Source organism: Monodon monoceros, unplaced genomic scaffold, assembly GCF_005190385.1.
Source record: "Monodon monoceros isolate NGI ecotype Baffin Bay Population unplaced genomic scaffold, NGI_Narwhal_1 Super_Scaffold_6, whole genome shotgun sequence".
Taxonomy (NCBI): Eukaryota; Metazoa; Chordata; class Mammalia; order Artiodactyla; family Monodontidae; genus Monodon; species Monodon monoceros.
Genome location: NW_021703783.1, coordinates 48,660,073 through 48,684,996, shown reverse-complemented (window position 1 = coordinate 48,684,996; position 24,924 = coordinate 48,660,073). Strand labels below are relative to the sequence as shown.

Sequence of the window (24,924 nt, the reverse complement as noted above, 5' to 3'; positions counted from 1 at the left end):
TTTTTTGCGGTACGCGGGCCTCTCACTGCTGTGGACTCTCCCGTTGCGGAGCACAGGCTCCGGACGCACAGGCTCAGTGGCCATGGCTCACGGGTCCAGCCGCTCCGCGGCATGTGGGATCTTCCCGGACCGGGGCACGAACCGGTGTCCCTTGCATCGGCAGGCGGACTCTCAGCCACTGCGCCGCCAGGGAAGCCCGGCCTTCTCTTTTTTGATTCCTTTACATTCTATTACTAGAAATCCAATTATATTTTATTCTCTATTGATTTATACTAGGTTCATCAGGATTATTTTTCATGAGAGCAATGAACAATTTGGTATAATATCTGCCCACTTCACAATGATCAGGGATTTTTAACATAAAATGAATGTCATTTTATCCAGGAACTTCTAATTTTGCAGAAGATGTTTTCCTTTCTTGTCTCTCAAGCACTCCATTTGTAGTGGGGTAAAGAGAAATTGGTAAGGGCAGAGGATTTGAACAAAGTCCAGCTTAACGTTCCCTGTATTCTGACATGAATGATTTGCTAATCATCTCGCAATATTCAAGCACATGGAGTTCCCTGCATAGGCAATGCACTTTCATGCATCTGTGCTTTCCCTCACACACGAATTGCTTTTTTGGAAGGTCCTTCCCACCCTTCCTTTGTCATAAAATCAGGTGTCAGCTTCTCCAGGAAGTCCTTGGGAGGTTTACACAGAGCTGTGGAGACCTCTATCTAGCCCAGCACCCAACACCATACATGGAAATATCTCACAAGTCTAACTCATTGATGACAGGGCTGTTTGCCATCAATATATTAATGGGACCTATAAATTTATTGAAAGGCTCCTCCCAGCCTCTCAGTGTGCATCACCTGGATGCAACAGAGATGATCCTCTAATAATTTTAGAGCTGAGGCAACTATGCTTTTAGTACTTTCCATTTAACTGACTTAGAGACAGGGAACAGATTCTGAGATTTGGAACAAACGCTGAATAATGGCATTCCATAAATCCTAGAAACTTACAAATCACAAACCCTCTCCATACAAGTGCTGGGCAGCCACTCTACAAAGGAGGAGAGCACCGTCTTAAAAGATAACCTATTCCATTTCTCAACAGATCTAATGGTTAAATTCAGGAACCAGACTGCCTGGGTTCAGATCCTTGTTTTGCCTTTTATCACGTTCCACAGTTTTCTCACCTGTAATTAGGAATAAGAATCATACCTCTAAGGTTGTTGTGAAGATAAAATGAATTAATACATGCCAAGCACTTACAGTGGTAACTGGCAAACAGTGTGTTTCACGGTTGCTACAAAAATCATGAAATACCACCCCCCCCCCACCAAATCTTTAAAGCTCACAAGAGCCTCAGCCAGTGCTTAGTGTCAATGCTCACTTGTTTACTCTCACACACCTGAAGGTTGAGAGCAGAGGGATGGTCTTTGTTCTATCCATCAAAGAAACTGAGCTGCAAAGAGACTTAATCCTCGCCCAACAAGTCAACAGAGAAAGTCAGTGATAGGGAAGGTCATCAGAAAGTCCTTGTTTCAAAAAGCGTTTTCATAAGAAGTCTTCAGAGGCCCTGAAATACAAGTTTAAGCTACTGAAAGAATAATACCCACAAACTGGCACTTGGAATACATATTAACCAGGGCCATAGTGAACACAGTGGCAGCAGAAGTGGTGAAGGGAGAGTTTCAAGCAGTTGGCAACGCTGAGGGGGAAAATACATGTATAATGAAAGGCCAACAAATTTACTAGAATTTCAAAGTCACTGGCATTAATTCTTTTCAGGGAAATGTTTCACATGTCTTCAACATAACACGTGTGTATTAGACATTTAAGTTATATGGTTTAGTATATGAAATATTTAAGCTGAGGACATCAGACACTTAGAATTTTAAAATCATAAAAGACCTGAAACCCTTGGAATTGTAGCATCAACTAAAATGGAAAGAATGATATGGAATCCTTTCCTTTTAATGGAAAATGGTTTAGAACTTGACACAAAAACCTGTTTCTCAAATTCAATACCTCTCACTCCACTTATTAAAAAGAAGAGAGAAAAAAAGAAGAAAGGTGAGAGGCCTTTGTTAATCTATGCAAGAAAGATTTCTGAGCTTTCTAATTGCTTTTGACCAGATGTCTAACCATTTTTTGCTGCTTATGTCGTTTAGAATCTCATTTGGTACTCTCCTGAAATCTTTCAACTTCTGATTTTTTTTCCTTTCTCTCTAGATATGGCTCCAGAGGGAAATTCTATGAATATGCCTGTGTTTGTCCTAATTGGATGCCTTGGCTCACATTGCTATTGCCTCAAAAACCTTCCCCAACTTCTCTCCATCTGTCCTACTTGTAAAATCCTGTCCATTTTCAGACCCTTTCCTCTCTGAATTTTTCTTAATCCTCAGGGTGGACCTCTCTCTTTGAAACTCCAAAGCCCTCTAGCTGAACCTTTCTGTTGGTACATAATGGTCTGCCTTAAGTTATAATCACCATTAAAAAGGGAGTACTGGGTCTTCCTGGGTGGCGCAGTGGTTAAGAATCCGCCTGCCAATGCAGGGGACACGGGTTCAACCCCTGATCTGGGAAGATCCCACATGCCACGGAGCAACTAAGCCCGTGTGCCAAAACTACTGAGCCTGCAAGCCACAACTACTGAGCCCTCGTGCCACAACTACAGAAGCCCGTGTGCCTAGAGCCTGTGCTCTGAAACAAGAGAAGCCACCGCAATGAGAAGCACGCCCGCGGCAACGAAGAGTAGCCGCCAGTTGATGCAGCTAGAGGAAGACCGTGCGCAGCAACGAAGACCCAACACAGACAAAATTAAATTAATAAAATAAATAAATCTATTGAGAAAAAGGGAGTACAGTGTGCGAGCTGAGCCTTTTGACTCTGCTTGGTCTGAGACTTCCTAGCTGTGTGACCTTGGGCAAAGTACTTAACCTTTCTGTGCCTCATGTACCCTGTAGGGCCGTTGGAAGAATTTAAAGAGCTAATTATATAAATTGCTTAGAATAGTACCAGATATAGGTTGGCTGTTGCTATTTCGTCCTTGTTTAGCTTTTATTTGCCAGACTTCCGGTACTGTCTTGCCTAAAGCTCCCATCACAGTAGCACATACATAGTAGGGCCCTATTTACTAATTTGAATTAAAATAAAAACCTGGGTTACAGTTCCAACCTGGGACTTTAGTTAATCACTTAATCTGAGTCTCTGTGATGGTCTCCCTAAATGAGGAGGTTAATTTGATCATTTCTAAAGGCCCATTCAGTGCTAAAATTCTATCAGATAATCAAGTGAGTTAAGATATGTTGAAATGGATCACCCGGCTCAACAGATTTAGATCTTCATTCCCTTCACATGATTTTTACTGGTCAATATTTCTAGTCCATTTTGAGACAATAAATCTAAGGAAAATGCCCATGATTTATTCTATGTATAGGTATTATATATTTGGTTTTGATGAATAATGATAAACAAAGCTAAGTACCTTAATTACCCAATACAAATGAAACATTCTGATTGTCTGTTATTTAAAGCATTCTACTCATTTAAGTCATACTACTATATTTCAGAATGTAATAGTTTGGATAAAATACTCTGAGAAGGATTCTTGATATGAAACATGCTTTAGAAATGTTTTGTTTTTACTAAACTATACTTTCTAACACGTTTTTGTTTTTTCATTTCTAAGCCAAATACTTGTTTTTGGTTCATATTGTTCACTTCTTTTAAAAGACAGTTTTATTTGTAGTTCATAAGCACCAACCATAACTAATTCTCAAATCTCAGAGAGAAAAGAAAAATTCCAAGCAGGAGCTAGCGAGCATTTCACCTCATTAATTAGCAGGGTACCCTAAAAGACATCTACATATAAAGTTCTTATCAAACAGATGTCCTGGCGGGGGTAGGGATAAATTAGGAGTTTTGGATTAACATATACACATTACTCTATATAAAATAGATAACCAACAGGGACCTACTGTAGAGCACAGGGAACTATACTCAAAATCTTGTAATAACGTATAATGGAAGAGAATGTAAAAAAAAGAATATATATAATATATAAACAACTGAATGACTTTTCTGTACACCTGAAAATAACACAACACTGTAAATCAACTATATTTCAATAACATTTTTTTTAAAAATTAAAGAAAAAAACAACAGCTGTCTTTAGAGAGTCTTCCAATGGAAATTTTATTAATCTCAATCGTTTTGGCAGGAAGAGGAATCCAGGTTAAACTATCGAACCTGGTCTCTAAAGTCAGTCTGTGTCAAGGCCAAGATTAGAATTCAGAAGTTGGCAGGGAGTCATGCGATCCCAATACCTCTCTTTCTTTCCATCTAAGTGTCTAGTAATAAAGCCAGGGCAAGGATATATGGAAACACTTTGTCAGCCCAGGATCTCTAAATAGACTGCTTTTTAAAAGTTTTCCAGGTGGCATCACAGAGAATGTGGTATTCCAGAGAGGTTTTCATTTGGGGGAGCCTTTTACATATCCTTATGCCTTATTTCTCTTTGTTCAGTGTTTTGTTCTGAGACTCAGACCTCTTTGTAGTCCCTCTCAAAGCAATGAATTTGCATTTTCACTACAGAAATATATATTTCAAATACTTCAAACGTCCTTGAGCTAAAATAAATACTTAACCAGACCAAAACAAAAAAATCCAAAAACCTCTTGGAGGCACAGAGAAAAATCTTCTGATAGGATGTGGCAAGTATCTTGGGCTTTTTCAGAATGACCTTTCAACCTTGCCTGGGGCATGTTTCTTCTTATAGAAGAATGCATTAGCTCCTGGTTTGTGGGAGGCTCACAAAGCCAGCCAAGGAAGCTTTCCTCAGCAGTCCTCAGAGGTGGAGTTTTCTAAGAAGGGCTTGAAATAATAAACAGTGTCTTCCCTCCCATCTCCTCTAAAAATAATTAGCTTTTTATTTTAACATTTTAAACTGGTTCAAAGATATGTAAAGGCCAGCGTGGATACCTGTGTGCATTCAGAAACCCTGTTTTCCAAATAACTCCTGTACAAGAGGCTCAAAAGACTTGGGTTTGTACTGGGACAGCTTCTGTTCTCTGTTTATATTTGTTAGGCAAATTAGAGCTAGAGCTCAGAAGGCAGAAAACAAAGGTGCATGGAATAGCCAGTAATGGATACTTAGCACTAATCACCATGTGAGAACACACAGCTAAACAGGTGGTGTTGACACATAGAACACTACAGCTATATGAAAAGCTATGTTTTAAAGAGGCTGCCCCCCAAATGAACATATCCTAATATTAAAGCTGAGTGTGCAAACCCAAAGCCGTTTGGGTTTGCCCATTTTGTAACCCACATCAACAATGTGGAAAGCTCAATCAAGTTTTTATAAGTGGCAATCAGAGCGTGCAGTATAAAAGTTTCAACTCTTTGAGTTTTAGCTCTTAGATCAGGCTCCACCCTTCTTCTCCCCACCTGTCCTGCACATCCTTCCCGAAGGCGGCTGTGCAGTGGGGAACTGATGGGCCTTGGGGATGGAACTGGGCTGAGATTTTGGAGCATTCATTTACTATCTGTGTGACCCTGAGCTAATTATCTGGAGCCCCGGCTCCCATTAGTAACCTTGGGATTAGGAATACCTGCCTCATAGGACTGCTGTGAGAAATGAATGGGATCCTGCACGTGCCTCATGGTAAGGGTTGGATAAATCTTCATTTTCTCAGTTCTTTCCTCTTAATTTAATGGAGTTTGAAGATGGATTATCTCTTGACTCTGGCTAGCCATGTGTGTCACTGATGTATGGAGAGAGTAATCATCAATTACACATAATTAACAATCAATTTCACGTGGATTTACCATGACATCTGTGTTAATCTCCGTTAGAATTTGCTTACTGATGGTAAGCGCCTTGTTTTTCAAAACACTGAGTATAATGCTGTAAAACCTAGGCAAAGTAAAGAAATATTAATATAGGACAAATAATTGTTTTCCCCCTAAAATACAGCATTACCTTTTGAGATTTTGGTCTGAGGGGACAGGCTTAACACTTCAAACCACTGTTTTATGATGAGCCCCTTACCAGACTGATGAAGGCCAGTTTTGGTTTGAATGTTCCTTTTAACCTTTTGGGTCACCATTTTTCCATTTTTGCCTTTTCACTTCTCCACTAACCCAGTCACAGCCCTGTTCACATTTCCTATTGATTTGGTTTTCTTACAGGAAGTTACCATCCTTTTTCTTTTTGTACAAAACTAATATATACGGATTATAAGGAAAAACCATGTATATATATAAAAACCACCTGAAATTACTATTAATATCATCCCTGATCTCCACCTTTACGCTGAGAGGCAGACAAGGAGCTGTTGCCATCCCCACTTCACCGATGACGAGGAAGATGACAATGACGATGAGGATGACACTAACTACCTCCATTTACTAAGCATTTACTATGTGCCGGGCACTGTTCTGAACGCTTAATCTGTATTAACTCAGCTTTATTTTTTCTCTTAGCACTTACACCTGCCATACTATATGTTTATTTGTTTATTGTCTGTTTCTCCTCCCTAGAATATAAATGCCCTGAGAGGAAGTAACAGGGTCTGTTTTTATTCACATCTATTATACATCCCCAGTACATCTACAAGTAGCTGGCATGGTAGGAGGCATTCAAAAACTGTGGAATAAATAAACTAGTTTTCCTAACAACATGGGTGAGCCTTATCCAATACATTGAGGGCCTGAATAGAATAAAGAGCTGAGTAAGAGAGCATTTGCTGTCTCTGCCTGTCTTCGAGGTGAGACATGGTCTTCTCCTGCTTTGGACTTGAACTCGGGCTGGAACTTACACCATCAGCTCTCCCGGTTCTCAGGCCTTTGGACGGACTGGAACTACCTTCTGGCTCTCCAGCTTGCTGCCTGCTGATTTGGGGACTTCTCAGCCTCCACACCGCACGAATCAACTCCTTATAATCAATTTCTCTCCCATATCTATCTATCTATCTGTCTATCTATCTATCTAATCTCCTGTTGGTTCTGTTTCTCCCAGACTAATACAGATGCCCAGATTGGCTAAGTGAGCTGAGATTCAAATTCAAGTTCAATGTGAGTCCAGTCAATTCTGTTTCCTTAAAGCACAGCAGTCTCCCTGCTTTCTTAACCCTACTTTAGTTCTCTTTCACATGTTAAACTGAAAAGGAAGTTAATTAGTGGATTAGACTTAGAAAGGGAATTTGAAGATCTCGGTTCACTCTTACTTTTTAGCCCAATGAGTCCCATCTGTTAGATCTTTTTTTAAAATTTTAACTTTTTAGTTTTTTCTGTTGTTGGTTTTGTATTTTTTCATTTTATTTCTTTTTCCTTTTTGTTAGATCACTTAAATGAACATTTCTAAGAAGTACAGGTTGCCAGTGAGGCACATGTTCAATTTTTCACCTATGTTTTTGTTAAAGCAACATTAATGCCATTGATTTAAAAAAAATACAAAGGAGCAAGTGATAAATGGCTTAGGTGCTTTGTGTTTGTTAGGGTGGCATTAACATTTAGAGATCTTTGTTAGAGAATGGTTTCCCAAAACTATGGCAACAGAGATAAAATGACAGACCCACAGAGGCTCTGGAGCCAGACCTGGACTTGAGATCCCACTCTACTACTTATTGTGCAACCTAGGCAAGCCTCTCTGAGCCTTAGTTTCCTCATCTGTGAAATGGGGATAATGATAGTATCTGCCTCATAGAGACACTGTGAGGATTACATAAAATAATGCGTGTGCTTAGCACAATAACTAGCCATATATAATAAGCATTTAATAAATGTTAGCTACTTTGAAAGGCATGTCTAGTTACATAAAAAATATCTCCCTTTCTCTCTCAAATTAACAAAATCCTCAATTTTTAACTGGCTGTCAATGAGTTGGCCAACTAAAAGACTATAACTCCCAGACTTCCTTGAAGCCTTTGAAACTGTGTTTCTAAGTTCTGGCCAATGAGATGTATATGAAAGTGTTATATGGAACCTTCATTAAGTCTTCGTAAGAGACAGAGGACCTGCCCTTCTTTCCTTTCTCCATTCTGTTGGAGTCTCCTTTCTCCATTTCAGGAAAGCAGATGTAATGGCTAGAGCTCCAGCAACTATCTTGAACTCTAAGAACAAAGATACAATTATGTTTCTCTGAACAGTGTATTAGGGGGAGCCTGATTCTTTGATGGCTTTATGTAACCTCCATACCAGTCCTGTGCTGCCAACCTCTGAACTTCTTTTATGTGAGAGAGAGGGTAAACTTCTATCTTGTTTACGCCATTATTCTGAGTACCTCTGTTACTCAAGGCCCAAGTAATCCTAACTGCTGTGGCTGGCCCATGTGGTAGGTTCAAAACCACTCTGAGGCCCTGTTTCTGTAAATAAAGGCAAGGTTGAGGTGAAAATATAGAAAAGGAGATGCATGTCTTCAAAGCCTTTCCTCTCCTTCCAGACGGCACTCAGATGCCACCATCCTCTCTCTCCTGCTCAGAGGTCCAGGCCTTCATGCCCCATGGATACAACCTGTTCTCAAAGAATCTGATGAAACTCGGTTCATTTTAAGGTAGAAATGATCCATCTCTTTCTATTTGTCCTGGGCATTTGTATTTTATTTAAGACAAAGCCTTCTGATAGAATGCTTGGAATAATCAATAGACCTGTGAGAGAACTATTTTGGGGCAGGGAAGCCCACACATAAGGCTACTGCCCACCACTAAGGTTGGACTGTAATTTAATAATAAGCATTCCTCTGGTTTAAGGAAGTTAATGTACCTCTCAAAAAGGAGCTCACCTTCAACTCCCAAGGAGTATCAAGGGTTGTGAGAAAGGGAGGAGTGAATATTTGTTTGAAAAGGCAATTAAATTGCATCCTCAATTCACTCAGGCTACATATTTTACACCTTACTTCAACAATCATTATTATGTCATCAGTTGTAAAAAATTCTATGCATGATGCAACTCAGAAGGTAATTTATTCGTGACCAGTCAGTGGATGAATAAAGAACCTAAACCGCATTCCCCCAAACCTTGGTCCCCTGTTCAAACACTCCTCACTTTTTCTTCCTTTCTGAATGTAAACTGAATATATACAATGGATAGATTTCATTTGAACATGACAGAATTTATGTATCTGAATTTAAATTGCAAGAGAGTCCATCTTTCAGAGTAAAAAGTGTGTGTGTGTCTGTGTGTGTGTGTATAATAAGATGGTCTTTCCCCACAGAACATGACATCTGACCTCAAATGTGCATGCTCTCTGGTTTGGTTAAAGTAAAATTATCTCCCAAGAGCTCAAAGTGATCTACAGACTACCTAATTAAAACCTCATTGCCTGTCTCCTCTATGCCTTGATTCCTCAACTGATTCAGAGACTAAATGACTGACAGGGTTATTTAAACTCTGGTGACCTTTTCTAGAATCTGGCTCCTTCAGGCTTTCAGACTGATACTGATGAGAGGTTTGAGGAATTATCAACTTACTTGATTCAACTATAGAGTCTCCTAGATGTCTAATTCCACTTGATAGGCTGAATCCAGGAGAAATTTCTCTATACACATCCCTCACTGAGATAAAATTTTCATGACATTCTACCAAATTTTCTTGTATTCAACAGTCAAGTTTATCTTCGCCAGTGTTGCTCTGACTAGTATTACTAGTTCCAGACCATAAACAACAGGCTCTTGGTTATGATGCCATGACAACCAGCAGATTTATTTTTTAAAGTATTAGAGACTGATTTATATTTCTAGGTAAAACAATGCCCAAGCAAAGGGAACCACAAGGAAGGTGCCATGAAGCCCTCATCTTAAAATAGTTCAATGGAAGAAGATAGAATTTCTTCTGTGGAAGTCTCAGAGGCACAATGCTGATTTAACTTTTAAATTCTACATCCAGGATTTCTAGAAATGGTTGATACCTTAGGTTATCAGAAATTAATAAATCACACCAAGCGTGGGCTAATAAATGGCCTTTTATATGGATATGACCTTATAACATGAGGCTTTTGCACATAAAGTTAAAGGTTTCTGAAGGAGGAACAAGCAATTAGAAACTGTCAAGTTAATTCAAAAGCACAGGTGTAGCAAACATGCTGCATAAAAACACAAATTTATCACACATGTAGAATAAAACTGGAAAGTGGATTTTCTAAGAATATCACTCATTTTATAAAGTTTAAAACTACAGGTTCTTTTAATTAGCAAGTATCAGTGGAGCATTAAAAGCAATTTAATTCACAAAACTGTATTTTACACACTTCCTTTTTAGGAACAAATGAATTTGTAAATCAAGAAACATATTTTAATAAGTTTCAGGTTTAATTTGCCTGTAAAGAAAAATTCAAATAATCTTGTGTAATGAAAATGCAAACATCTATAGTTAGAACAAATTAACATTACTCAATTCTCATTATGTTGTTCTCTTATAAAATAAAAACTCGTTAAATTCCTCCAAAAGGAATTTGTATTTAATAATATGATCATTAATTGTAAACAAAATATACATAGGCATATGATTAATCACTGATTTTGTTTTTTTAATAGTTAATCTTTAATTTCTTCTGATTATATGCATTAACCTGAAAAAACTTAAATTCAGAAAAGCAAACTATTGCCAAGAAGGAAAAATAGATACCCCTCCCCCTCAATATTCTGGAACTGAATATATGAATAGATCACATATAATCCAACCATATAAAAGCATTCTTTTTGGGACAACTATAGTCCAGTTTCTTAAAGTGTTCTGACTGCATATACATATTTACTTGAAACAGTCTCGTGCCATCTATCCACTCGGTTCCACATTTCAACCAGACAAGCATCCATCAACACTTTAGCTTGGAATGAGTTCTAATAAGAGAAGTGTTTCTGCAAACCAGAATTCTAAACCAAAGATTTTTCCAAAAGAAAGATTACGTGCTTACCGTATAGAGCTCGTTAAGAACCTTCATTAAGTCCTCATGAAGTTGGAATGCAATCTCTTTGCTCTGCAATGAGAAAAAATTAATATTAAAAACTGTAACAGAAACTTGTCTCTAGATGACTTACATCTTAAGAAGTCCACTGACTGAAAATAGAACAATGTGTATAACACAATGGAAGGCCAGCACGACCCTGATACAATAAACATCTTTGATCAAATGGCCCTTTCTAAATGCTAGATGTGTGCACCAATGGTTACCACTGGCTGGACAGAAGCAAAGAAGTGGACAGTGTGAATGGCTCTCCCACCATCCAAATCAGACTTTATCAAGAGTGAGAAAAAGGAGGGTGAAGCATCGTGCTTGCTCAAAACTTGAGTTGCAGAACTTAAGTCATGAAAAGATGAATTCCAGCATCTTGCTTCCCATCTCAGTATCATCACAAGGGAATTTTGCAGTGTGAGTCCCCAGAAGGTAAGTTAGAAACCAAAAGGAAAATTTACTCTCCCTTTCCAAAATAACTATGTGACTGACTACAAAATTTTTTTTTAATTAACGCATAGTTGATTTACAATGTTGTGTTAGTTTCTGGTGTATAGCAAAGTGATTCAGTTATACATATATATATATGTGTGTGTGTGTGTGTGTGTGTGTGTGTGTGTGTATATATATATATATATATGTTCTTTTTCAGATTCTTTTCCATTATAGATTATTACAAGATATTGAATATAGTTCCCTGTGCTATACAGTAGGATCTTGTTGTTTATCTATTTTATATATAGTAGTTTCTGTCTGCTAATCACAAACTCCTAATTTATCCCTCCCCACCTCTTTCCCCTTTGGTAACCATAAGTTTGTTTTCTATGTCTGTGAGTCTGTTTCATTTTATAAATAAGTTCATTTACATCATTTTTAAAGATTCTACATATAAGGGATATCATATGATACTTCTCTCTCCCTTTGACTGACTACAATTTTAAGAAAACACTTTCATAGTAGTGAGTTGGTAAGGCCACTTATGCTCCACATACGTTTTGCCTCTGCATTTATTACTGTTATTTTTTCATTAAGACAACAAAGAGTTTTACTTTTCCACTCAGTGGGTAAATGACAGCATTTAAGATATTCTTCCCCAGGCTAATTCTGAGGGTTTGACAGAGGAGTATTTGAATATTTTTTTTCAGCAAAATCTGTAAGTTAACTTTAAAGGCAATCATATATCCAAATTACTTTTCTTTTTTTTTCCTGTTTTTTTTTGCGGTTCGCGGGCCTCTCACTGCTGTGGCCTCTCCCGTTGCGGAGCACAGGCTCCGGACGCGCAGGCTCAGCGGCCATGGCTCACAGGCCCAGCCGCTCCGCGGCATGTGGGATTCTCCCGGACCCGGGCACGAACCCGTGTCCCCTGCATCGGCAGGCGGACTCTCAACCACTGTGCCACCAGGGAAGCCCTTTTTTCCTGTTTTGAGTTCAGTATTTAGTCAGGTACAGAAAATGGAAAAAAATGCGTAGCATGGCTTAATCTATAGTTTGAGACAATAACAACAACATCCATGGTTCATTTATGTGTCTCCTACTGGGCTGTCAGGACTGGGAGTAAGGGCCATATCTGTATCAGCTCTGCGACAGTGTCCTGCACAGTGCTTGGGCACGAGGCCAGAACTAGGGTGAGGCAACTGAGGTGCCGAGGGTATGGAATTTAAGAAGACACTAGTCCAGGTCCCACTTGGGCACAAAGGAAGCTTCCAATCAGCACTTGCTAAATGAATCTGTAAATAAGCTGAAATACTGTTGTTTGTGTGATTTGCTGAAGAAGTTACTGCCTTTGGTGAAGGCTGGCCACTGGTGAGAGGGCAGAAAAGAAAGGCCCATAGACCACCCTTAATAAAATCAGAGGATCTAGATGATACACAGTCCATCTGCCAACACTAGGTCATTGGGTTAGGCCTCCCTCAAAAAAGGCCACATGTGCTGAAGCAAAAACTTGTGAACATAAAATAGTGCGGGAAGATGACATCAGAGCAATAGCTAAACTTCGAGAAATTCAAGTTCGTTAGCTGCATTTGTCCCTGGGTTTTCTTGGAGTGATAAAGGGTGCTGGTGTTTATCGAGCTCTGAAAGATTTAAAATCCCTACACTTGAGTTAGAGATTTTTATGTTTTGCTGTGTCCCTGCTATGTGAAGAGGTGGGTTAAGAATCACTGAAGGGTGAAAGGAAAGTCACAAGGGAGCAAATGAAGCCAACTGAAACTCATTTTATTTCCCTTAAATCTTGGCTATTCTGACTATATACATTACACTGCAATCTCCTATGACTTCAGCTTGGTGTTATTTTAATATCATATTTCATTCAAGGATCTGAGCTACCAATTCAGAACTCTCTAATGGGATCAAAGGCTACCAAGTAACTCTGCTCAGCTGCCCGCATTTCAGGTAGCAAGTCCAAAAAGAAAATATCTCTTGGCTAAGACTTTAGAACAATAACCCCCCAAATCCCTTAGGTCCAATTAACTGCAAGCCAAGAATATTTAGGATCATATTGAACACTTGGGTTTGGGGCGATAAGGGCCTGCTAAACCAGCCAAGTCAAATATCTTACAACAGCAAAAAGGTTCTTTGTACATTTCACGTTTTACAAGATTTCAGGTAATGAGGTAGAGGAAGTCCGGCAAAACAGACATACTGTTCTCTACCGAGCATGCGCTCACATTTTTGGTTCACCTTTCCTCGGAGGCCCTGAAATACAAAACATCCGTCTGGGAGGCAGTATAGAATAACACTTCGAAGCAAGGACTCTGGAGTCAGAATGCTGGGACTGAAATCTCAAAGGCTTTGGATTCCCCTGTGCCTGAGTTTCCAGATCTATAACAGGAATGTAGTCATGGTACCTACGTCATCCGGTCGATGACAGCATTAACCAGGTGACACATACACAGAACTCAGAACGGTACCTAACACACAGTAAACATCCCACAAATGTTATAATTATTTAATTCTTTCCCAGACACTGTAATGGTTAACTCCCTTGAGTGAAAAGCCCACATGGTATTCTTCCTTCTTTTGGTCTCTACGGACGCTTATTCCATTGACTTCCACGTAGGAAGTGCTTGGCAGATACCGGTTGAATTGAATTGGATGTCCTTCACCCCACTTCCCATTACCCTGGCCTTTAGATCCACCCAAGTGACCCCTGATTTGGAAGGGCCTCAAGTATTGTGCTCCAGCCCTTGAGCCCTTCTTACATCCATACACCCTTGCCACACATGTACACTGAACTTATCTATGTTCCATTTTCGTGGGTATGCTACTGGTGGTACCAGATGAATTAATCAAACATCTACTAGGAAATGGATAATTCCTCAAGCCAATGGGATAAGATATATACAACTCATGAAAGAGGCTGTTAAGGAGCCAGGCTTCAGTGGGAACTTTAAATTCTGTGAGAAGTTGGTGGCAAGTTATTTTCAGGTAGGTAGAGCCCCAGCTACCCTCATGACACATCACTGAAGTTTCCGCCTAGATGTTCGCTTTGAATGACAAGTCTAAACTCTCCGTGGCCTAGTCAGTAGCCTCGAAATTAACCATTTTCTCCCCGCCCTGCACCACTCCTTTTGCCTGCAAAAACTGTTAAAAGAATTGGGCTGTGCTCTGAAACACTAGACCATGTGAGTGAAGGGTGAAGCATGAATTTGCACACCCTTTTGTTCACAGATACCCGGGCCAGACAACATCAAGTCCTAGTCTGAGTGCTGGGGGGCTTGGTCCCTGTCCCCATGGCATAGAAGCAACGACAAGATCACCTCATGTTATCCCCACCCCCAACTTTAAACATGTCTCCAATTTATTACGGTAACAGTGAAAAACAGTCCTTTCTTCTAAATACGACTCTGGACCCCAAGAGAAGCAATCTTAAAACAAAACACATCTGATGTGGCACACAGGATGCTGACATGCTCAACTAATGCACTGAAACCCTTTAGAAAATATCTGGATTATCAAAAGTCCATCAAAATTCAATAGGTTTAAGTATATCTCTGGATTCTATTTCATTAAAAATTTGAAAACAGTGAGAGCAGACCCTTGACCCTTCACCCTTGACCAAGAGTTGCTAGGTAAGAAAAAGGATACGGGTATTAAGGAAAGCAATCAATGCTCCCTTTGTACAAGAGAAAAAAATAACTTTATGAAATGATATATGCTTGAAATAAAGTATTTTTCATGTTATTTGCGATTGGCTGATTAAAATTACTTTTGCACAGGGAAGGAGAGTCCCCTCCAACTGCTTCAGGTATGGAGTTGAAAAAGCGAACAGGTTTTTTCCCCCATTCTGTGGGCCTATATAAGTTCAAATGATGGTAAAAACTTCTAATGCATTGCAATAGGATTCTAGGATTCTGACCCAAGGGGAAAGAAAATGGTTAGAACTTCCATTCAGTTGACATTTATTAAATGTCTCCAATGTGTAAACCCGGAGTTGAATACCAAGTCAATTTCTAATTGTTTCCTATTTATTATCGCTTTGATGTTTCAGACAATTCAAACATAAGTCCAAAATGAACAGTCCCAAAGTTTCCACCTTTTTTCATTATAAAAATGAATTAAGTGTATTGAATAATATTGGAAAAATAGAGAACAGAAGGCCAAAACTACCACCATTGTAATTGGATGGGTGTATTTCCTCCAAGTTTATTTATCTAAACAGAGGTCTGAGTTGTAATCATTCTATAATAATAAAGTATCTTTTTTCTACTCTGCTTTCTTCCAGTTATCATACATTTTCCCATGTACTTATATAATTTTCAGAACATTATTATTGATTAAAATAACTACACAGTGAATGTATATTAACCATTCTTCTATTATGGTTTCTAATGTTTCCACTATTTTCCATCAATCATTCAATTACTTACTTATTCATTCAATTTCACCAACATATTTTAATCACCCTGAACTATTATCATGAATGCTGTTCTAAAGTCATACCTTGCATTTTGCGCTGTTGCCTTAGTGTCAATTCCCAGACATGAAATTACCAGGATAAAAGTATTGACATTTTAAAGACCCTGGATTCACACTGGAAGATTACGTTCTAAAAGGGTTATAATGAATTTATATCGCTTCCAGGACAATAGTGTCATTCATGTCAGAATCTGGGGTTCATCCAAGACTTGCTTCTTCTCCTTGAAAGAGAAGCCACCAATCCTATCTATTCTGGTTGATCTGTTTTTCTGTATGTCATGAGAATTTTTTTTTAAAGATAAAGACCTAGGGAACTCCCTGGCAGTCCAGTGTTTAGGACTCTGCCTTTCCACTGCAGGGGGCACGGGTTCAATCCCTATCGGGGAACTAAGATCCTGTAAGCTGCATGGTGCAGCACCTCCCCCCACCAAAAAAAGATGAAGAGCTAATTATGTCCTTCCTCTGATTAAAACCCATCAAATTCTTGCTATATTTTTTTCAGGATAGAGTTACAATTTCTTAAATCACTCATAACTTCCCCTGTCAAACTAGTCTACCTTACCTTCCACAAATCTCAAACCACATCCTTTAGCCTGATAAGCTGCTCAGTCCCAGGTTCTACTTTCACATCTCTGCCTTCCCCATGCCGTCCTCATTGCCCAGACTCTGCTTCCTTCTCTGGCCTAGTACAATCCTACATGCTACTACTTTGTGAAAACTTTCTTGTAACTTTACCTTGTCCTTCAAATAGAGAAATTAGACCCTCCCTTCTTTGTGACTGTATAATACATTCATTCATTATCACTTCTAGGCTGTACGATTTAGTGGTTAGTTGTTCAAACTCTAAAACTGGATGCCTGTTTTCAAACTCTCTTGTCTGTGCATAAGTTAAATAATTTTGTGAGTTTCCTCAATGGCAAAACAGAGATACCAACAGCCTCTACATCACAGGGTTTTATCGGGATGGTCCTTATTAAACACTTAACACAAAACCCAGCACACAGTTGAGTGTTAAACTGATGCCGCCCGTTATGATTACGCTCATCATGTTTCTTTTTCTCTTCATAAACAGAGGGTTTCTTTGAAAGCAGGGACTGTGTCCTAATCATTTTTGTGTTCCCAGGGCCTGCCGTGGTGCCTGGCACACTGTAGGTGCTCGATATACCTTTGATGAATGAATGGGACCCAGAGGTGAGTAAGGTATGGCTTCCTCCCTCCAGAGTCCACAGTCTAATGGAGGAGCTAGGTGTGCCCAAACAGCTTCCTATACAGAGCACTGTGATAAGTGCTACACTGGGTGGACCCTGGCCAGTATCTCTGTTCCTGGAGAACAGCAGGCTTGCTCCCTGGAACCTCCCAGAAAGGGGAGAAAGGAAGGCAGAACGAAGAGCATAATTAATACAACCATAATTGAGTACACTGGGCAATCGATCAAGTGATCTATATGGTTGGATTAAATGACCAATTCAGAGGGCCTCTGGCCTCTCACAGAGTTATTTTTAAAGTAAATCTATTGTGATGACCAGTCAAGGAATCCTGACCTTATGCTGAGTCAGAGTGAGACTAAGAGGGAAGAAGGAAAACCAGATTAAATATTTAATGAGAGGGCTGCAAAGGATTATAGTGTCTCACGCTCAGTGAGTTTTGGACGGAAATTCTGGTTAAAAGGGTCAGGCCATACCTCTACAGTGTGTGTGCTTTTACATTTCCAAAACCTCGTGTTCATGTGTCTTTATAATAATAGATTCTCTTAATTCATGTAAACTCTGAAGACAGCAGCAACAGCATCCCCCAAAATGCCTAATGGAAAAACTGGGGCTGGGCTTAATGGCCTGAAGCAAGCTATAATATTTATAGTGTAGTTGCACATTTCCTTTCTATCTGTCAAGGGACATGGATTTGTACTTATTAAAATCACAACTAAGTATCAGTGTATGGAATTAGCCTCATGATCTACTGCATTCCCAAGGCGAAAAATAATCAACATTCTTTTAGATAAAACTGCATGTCACTAGAAAATGTGGGAAAGTTAGAAAAAAAATCATAGATACAGGGGAACCAGAGCTTCATTTTGAAACAAGACAAAACTTAATCTTAAAGGAAATATCTGGGGCATCTCCTAGAATATTTACTAATGTAACTGCTAGGCAAATGTGGCATTCGACTGTGCTCAGCCTGTGAGCAGGCAAAAGTGCAAAGTCACGTACACCAGTGTCACTCATAATCACCCAGGTATGAAGAGCACTTGAACAGATTAAGTAACTCAAGACTGAAATTTTAAGTCCTACAGGGAATAAAGTAGGTGAAACAATTAGTATCATTTTCAGCTTGCACTTCCTTAACTCTTCAAGAAACACAATTTTTCATGCTAGGGATATTTCTCTACTCAAAATGGCGATACACTGGAAACACCATTTCAGTGCCTCTAAATGAATAATCACTTAGGCATAATTCTCAGTAGTGGATATAAACAAACCTACCTAATTAAAATCAGAACGTGTTATGAAACTCTGGTTAAGACTGTAATATAATTAACTAAAAACTATCAGAAATACATTTCCAGACCACTTTTCAATACGCTGAACTTAACAAAAATGTAATAACTCAGCTTTATTAACAATTCCTTAATATAATTCCTTAACAATTATCATAATAATACATCATCTTTAGTACATGAACCTGAGTCTACTAATTTATCACTAAAGACTGTACTCTTTCTCTCCTGTGACAGATGTGATTGTGCAAAGATCCAGTGTGACCAAAAGCTTACATCTATGGCACAGTTGGCTGGGGTTATGAGTATAACCTGTGGTCAAGCAAACTAGACCATATTGTGTAGGGAACCCATGACCTCAGTCTTAATGGCACTGTGCTAAGAAAAATCCAGGGACTGTTTACAAAACTAAATAAAGTAAGTAGGAGATTTGCTCATTTATAAGTCATTCATTGAATTAGTAAGCAAAAGGCAGAGATTCTTTGAGATACTGATAAAAGTTCATTTATTCATGTACACACTCATGCATTCAGTCATTCATTCTACCAGTTTATATGAGTATCTTCCATGTGCCAAAGATAGAAAAGTGGTCTTACATTTTAGTGAGAGAGGTAAACAAAACAATTTCAATTCAGTCTGATTTATGCTTATTCAAACAATTTAAACCAAGTGAAATTTCTCTATATTACTCTTGAACCAAGCCCAAAATTTAATAAACCAATCTTCAAGAATTTATCCTAAATCAGAAATTTCCTTTAAAGATATATATTTATCCTAATATTAATAGTACCATCTCAGAACTACAACTCATTAATTGGTCTATAGAATTAACCATGTATTTAAGTAAAGGTAGCTTACGGAATAGAAAAAAACCCAAAAAACAAATTCCCATGGGCTAAGTGTCCTGTTCACCAAGAACTTGGTTCGTTGAATACTACCAGAGAATTTGAGAAAACACCTATGGCTAGTAGGCAAATGTACACGGGGTGACAGCCTACTTGAAGCAGGAAAAAACAAACAAACAAACCCCAAACCATCAACATAGATCCAGATTATTTATTGGTCAGATTATTTAAATATCTTTACTTCCCTGAGCTGTTTCCTCATCTGAAAAATGGAGAAGATTCCAATAATATACTCCCTAGGGTTCTTAAGAGGATTAAATGAGATATCCATTGTTACGTGCTTAACAAGGTGCCTGGCACATACCAAGCACTCCATAAATGTAACTGTCATGATGCTATTATCAGCTCAGCATCATATCCTTGTTTCATTTCATGAAGTCACCCTCCATTTTTCTAAATGCTAATGTAACAGTCTACTCATAGCAACTTTCAAATCAGTATGTCTCAGATGGTCACCTCAACCTAATTCAAGATTTACTTTCTAGAATACTTGTGTTTGAGGTACTATTATACCAAGGAGGATAAAGTCTATTCCAGAGAACACTGCAAAGCTACAAAGAAGCAGAACTCTTAATTCTGAGCAAGCCCTTGCTGACTTTAGGCTGTTAGGTCTTCCTTAGAATAAAGTAAAACTTGGCTCCACTTAAGTTCTACCAGTCAGTCTTAACTTATAGACTTGTAGAGCTAGTTAATCTAAGTCATCTTCTACATGACAGGTCTTCAAATATTTGAGACAGTTACTATGTCCTAGCTAAGGCTTACTTTCTCTGTACCAAACATTCCCACTGTCTTCAACTGTTCCTTATATGACACAGTTTAAAGAAATGAAGACAGAATTCTCTTTGCCTCCCAGATAATTTTCACTGTCTTGGAGCTAGTGGCAATAAGGACACTTTCTTTACACTTCAAGGGGTAGAAGCTAAGATCTTGGGAAGATTAGGAGGCAACACACACCTCTCAGTGACTTGCATTTGCTTGCAATCACCCTGTTTTGTGGTGGCAGTCCAAACCCACATCTGCACAGTTAAGGTAAGCCCAAGAATCCTGGAATCACTGTTAGCTTTTTTTTTTTCCTCCAACAGGCTAAAGAGCCATCAGATGAAGGAGTAGAAGCCTTACAATCTCATTAGGATGGACTGAATAAGAATGTCCCGGCTTTGAATTTCCCACAGACCTTTCATAAAACAACAAAAAGCCATTTGATTCATTCTCGATCTACATGGATGAGATCTTTTTGAAGACAATATCATTATAAGTATGGAGATACTCTCTGGCCATAACTCATGGTAGAGCAAAAATCATCACCCAGATTACTAATGCACCAGCTTCCTCACTAGGTTCCCCAAGACTGGTTTCTTCTCATCCCAATTTACTCCTCACAATGCTCTCAAAAAACAAAGCTGATTATGCCATATCCCTGACACAAAATCTCTCTTGGCTTCCTTAGTTGTTTAGATGAAAACATACCAGTTCCTCAAACTGAAAATCAAAATTCTTCCATGCCTGCAGCCCTCACCCCCAACCTGCCTTTCTAGATCACAGGTAGCTGTTATCCCACTATGTACACTTTGCTGTGTTATAGGCTATACTCCTAACCCCAGCCAGCTGTGTAACTGATGTAAGCTTTAGGTCCAGGCCAAAAAGAGGTGGCCTACGATGACAATTCACTTCCGTTAAGAGTTGTGAAGACGGGGCCAAGAGCCCCACCTACCGTCATCTTCCCCTAGCATCATTTCCTGGATACGTGCTAGTCTTGATCAGAACCCCAGGCCCTGGTCCTGTGCTGTTCTCTACATACATATAGAAGGATGCACTTCTCCTAATTCCTCTGTAAAACCTCACCAAGTTTAAGACGTTGATCAAATGCCGCTCTCTCTGTGAAGCCTTTCTCCATTTTCCTAGACAGTATGCCTTACTCAATCATCTGTGCATTTGGTGCTCTCGGGTCCTATTTCTGTAAGAGCAGTTGCCAACTTAGAATGTAATTTTTATCTCTATACTTCCTTTCGTTACTAGATTATAAGCCCCTCTGGAATACTAATTGAGGATTTGTGTCTTACTTTTGTGACCCTAGAACCCACCATTGTGCCTGTCACATAACGATAATCAATAAAGGTTTGCTGAATGAATAATGAAATAGAATGTCTACTCTGTTTTGGAAAAGAGAACTGATTTCAGTAAAGCTAGGTTTCAGAAAAAAAGGAAATGAGAGGAAAAGTAGAAGTTGCAATGAATTTGTCATGACTGGTCAGTGTAATTATAAGACCTCGCCAAAAAATGAAAGATTATTTTAGCAGCCCCTTGCAATCTCTATCTTTAGAGCTAAAGAAATGAAATTTTAATGGCCATGTTTACTCAAGCCAGTGCACTAAGCCAATTATGGTTCTGTGTTCACTTGAAACTACCAAAGTTTAAAAAAGTATAAGTGGTGCATGTATTTATTTACTACTGTTACTGAACATTAGTGGGTTTTCTCAATCCATATAGTTCATATAGCCAGTGTCAAATTTTGTTAAGTTTCTAGATTGATCTGACAAAGTATTTAGTTGGTAAAATTTCTGCTTGTTTCTATTTAATTGCCTCTCTAACAATAAGAAAAAAATGTTTCCCTTTGACTGAGATTTAAAAGGTACTGAAATCAATCTGACAGCCACATTCAGTATTTGTTCGCAACTGCATATTTTTGGGTTGCTATTACTCAAGGTATCACACGTGTTTCTTAATCCAAATATTTGCTATATGTGCAATATCCCCTAATATGGCATTTCTTGCAGCTGCTGGAAATCTTTTAGAATCCTACCACATGAAATTAAACAAAGTCTTCAAATGGTAAGAAACACTGGCTAGCAACCAGAATACTGTTCTCAGGTTGCTTCAGACTTTGTTGATCTCAACTAGAGACACCTCGACCTATGGTATAGGAATGTTCTCTCATCAGTTCTTTTAAGAATGTAGTTTCCTTCTTGGATGAGGAGAATGGGTAAGGATTCAGTGTTCAAGGCTCTTTAAAAATGAACTTTCTTAAGTGCTGATCTTTTATGAATGACTGAACCTAAATAAACCTGGTACTGAATATATATATATATATATATATATATATATATATATATATATTTTTTTTTTTAAACTTCTCTTGATGGGAGATGAGAGACTGGGGGCCTTTGACCTACTCCATATTTGTTAATTTAATCTAGAGTTGTAAACCCTGTAATTGAAATGTAAACCAAATTGGAACATTTCTTTTAAAAAAATGTTTGGAAAAACGGAAAACTCAAGTTGGATTAATGGTTCTCAACTTGGTCCAATTTCCCCCCCAGGGGACATCTGGTGACATCTGAAGGAATTTTTGGTTGTCAAAACTAATAAGGTGCTACTGGCATTTAGCAGGTAGAGAAATCCACAGTCATCCAATTGTTCTTCCATCGGTAGTGTGTCATTTTTCTCTGGCTGCTTTCAATATATTTGTCTTTGTCTTTAGTTTTTGGTTTGATTACGATGAGTGTAGGCACGTACTTCTTTGGATTCATCTAGCTTGGGTTTTGCTGGCTTCTTGAATGGGTAGGCTTATCTTGTTTGCCAAAATTTGGGAAGTTTTGTTGTAATTATTTTTTCAAATGTTTTTTCTACCCACTCGCTTTCTCCTCTCCTCAGAGATTCTGCTGACATGAATATCAGACCTTTTAGGATTGTCCCAACGCTCCCTGAGGCACTGATTATTTTTTTCCCAATCTTTTTTTCTGTTGTTCAGGTTAGATAATTTCTGTTAATCTATCTTTAAGATGAACTGAAACTCATCTCTTTCCTCTGTTATCTTTATTCTTCTATTGAAACCCGTCTAGTGAGTTTTTCATTTTGGTTACTGTATTTTTCAGTTCTAAAATGTCCATTTGGTTCTTTCTCTTTTTTTTTTTTTTTTTTGCTGAGACTTATCTTTCCATTCGTTTCAACAGTATTTGCTCTCACTTCTTGGAACATTTTTATCATGTTTGCTTTACAAGTCTTTGTTAGCTAATTGCACCATTTGTGTCCTTCAGGATCGGCCATTTATTGACTGTCTTTTCCCATGTCAGCTGACGTTTTCCTGGTTATTTGTATGCTGAGTAATTGGGATTATACTCCGGATATTTTGAATATTATGTTATGAGACTCCGGGTTTTATTTAAACCACATGTAGAATGTTGATATTTTTGTTTTATCAGGAAATCAACCAAGTTGAATTCAGGATGCAAATTCTGACCGGCCTTCTACGGGGTGTGGTTTCAATATCCATACTGTTGCCAACACCTTTGTAGCACTCTTTGGATCTGACTTGCATATGCACCATTCAGTGGCCAGTCTGGAGCCCAGGCAGTGGTCTATCCCTTAGTTCAGCTCCCAAAGTCTTTGGTAGGTATACTGCTTAAGATCAAACCCAAGCATGTGCAGGTCAGGAGAGAGCCCAGGAGTTAATAAAGAACTTCGTGAGATTGCTTTTAAAATCTACACCCTCTCTGTAATCTCCCTAGTACTTTTTGGTCCCTTTGACACCCCCTTTCAGTCCTCAGCCCAGAAGCCTGGCACTTTAGTTATTCCACCCTGCCACAGACTTGCCATGACTCATTTCTCCTCTGATTTCTCTCTCTTAGGAAGTAGACAGCCCTGTTGATACTGGGTCTTCTGAATGGCCTTGAAATTTCTATTACGTGGCTGACACTTATCTCTGGTTTCTAATACAGATGTAAGTATTCATTATTTATTCATTCAATAAATATTTACACAGTACCTACTATGTGCTAGTCACTGTTTCAGTGAACAATACAAGATTCCTCCCCCTCAGAAACTTACATTTAAATGGAGGGGAGACAGAAAGTAAACAAATACTGAGTAAATACAAAATATGGCAGAAAGGGATAAGTGCTGGAGAGAAAAATAAAGTTAGGGGAAGGAGATGGGGGTATAGACTTCCTTTCAGGGTAAGGTGGGAACGAATAGAGTGAGCAAAGAAGTATGGGATCTGCTTGAAGGTAAAAGGACTGTTCCAGTCTTTCCTATTTGTACATTTGATTAGTCATTGCAAAGAGAACTTGGGAGGTAAGGCTGTTGCAGCCCTTGTGCATGCCGCCATCTTGCTCAGAAGTTCCCTGATTTCATGTCTTCATTTTAAGCACCATACTGTATATTCAAAGCACAGTTTTCAAGTGCACTTGGAGAATAGGCTAATTCTCCATTAATAAACAGCCTTTAGGGCTGAATTAGTTACTGGATATAGTTCCCCACTTCTTTGTGGTAAACACTGACTGGTGTACTCGGGGCCAAGTTTCTTTAAGGTTTTAGTTTACAGTGAATAATTGTTTTCTTTGTGTCTTACACAATATGTTCATTGTACAAAAATCAGAAATTACGAATAATCAAACAGAAGAAAATAAAAGTAACTTAGAGATACCCATTTAAAATAATTTTGGTCTATATACTTTCAGATTTTTTTTCTTTTTACCATAAATAAGTTTCAAGTGCTTTTTGAAAACTATTCTCAATGTAATTATGGGTTCAACTACTACATCGTGCTGTGTGACAAAACGTCCAACTTAGCTGACCTCACTGACCTCAGGTTTTGTAACATTATATCACTTTCCAGGAAGACAGACACATAACATCTGCTTAATATCATATTTAAAAGTCTTT

The 24,924-nt window shown here is 38.6% G+C and overlaps 1 protein-coding gene across 2 annotated transcripts in view; it reads right to left on the bottom strand.

Annotated features, from left to right (window-relative positions):
* Positions 1-24,924, bottom strand: part of SRGAP1 (SLIT-ROBO Rho GTPase activating protein 1) — a 269,221-nt gene that overhangs the window by 99,235 nt on the left and 145,062 nt on the right. For both annotated transcript variants that reach the window (XM_029205131.1, XM_029205130.1), the window contains exon 4: positions 10,909-10,971. In XM_029205131.1, the coding sequence (XP_029060964.1) occupies positions 10,909-10,971 (63 nt within the window). The remainder of the gene's footprint in view (positions 1-10,908; positions 10,972-24,924) is intronic.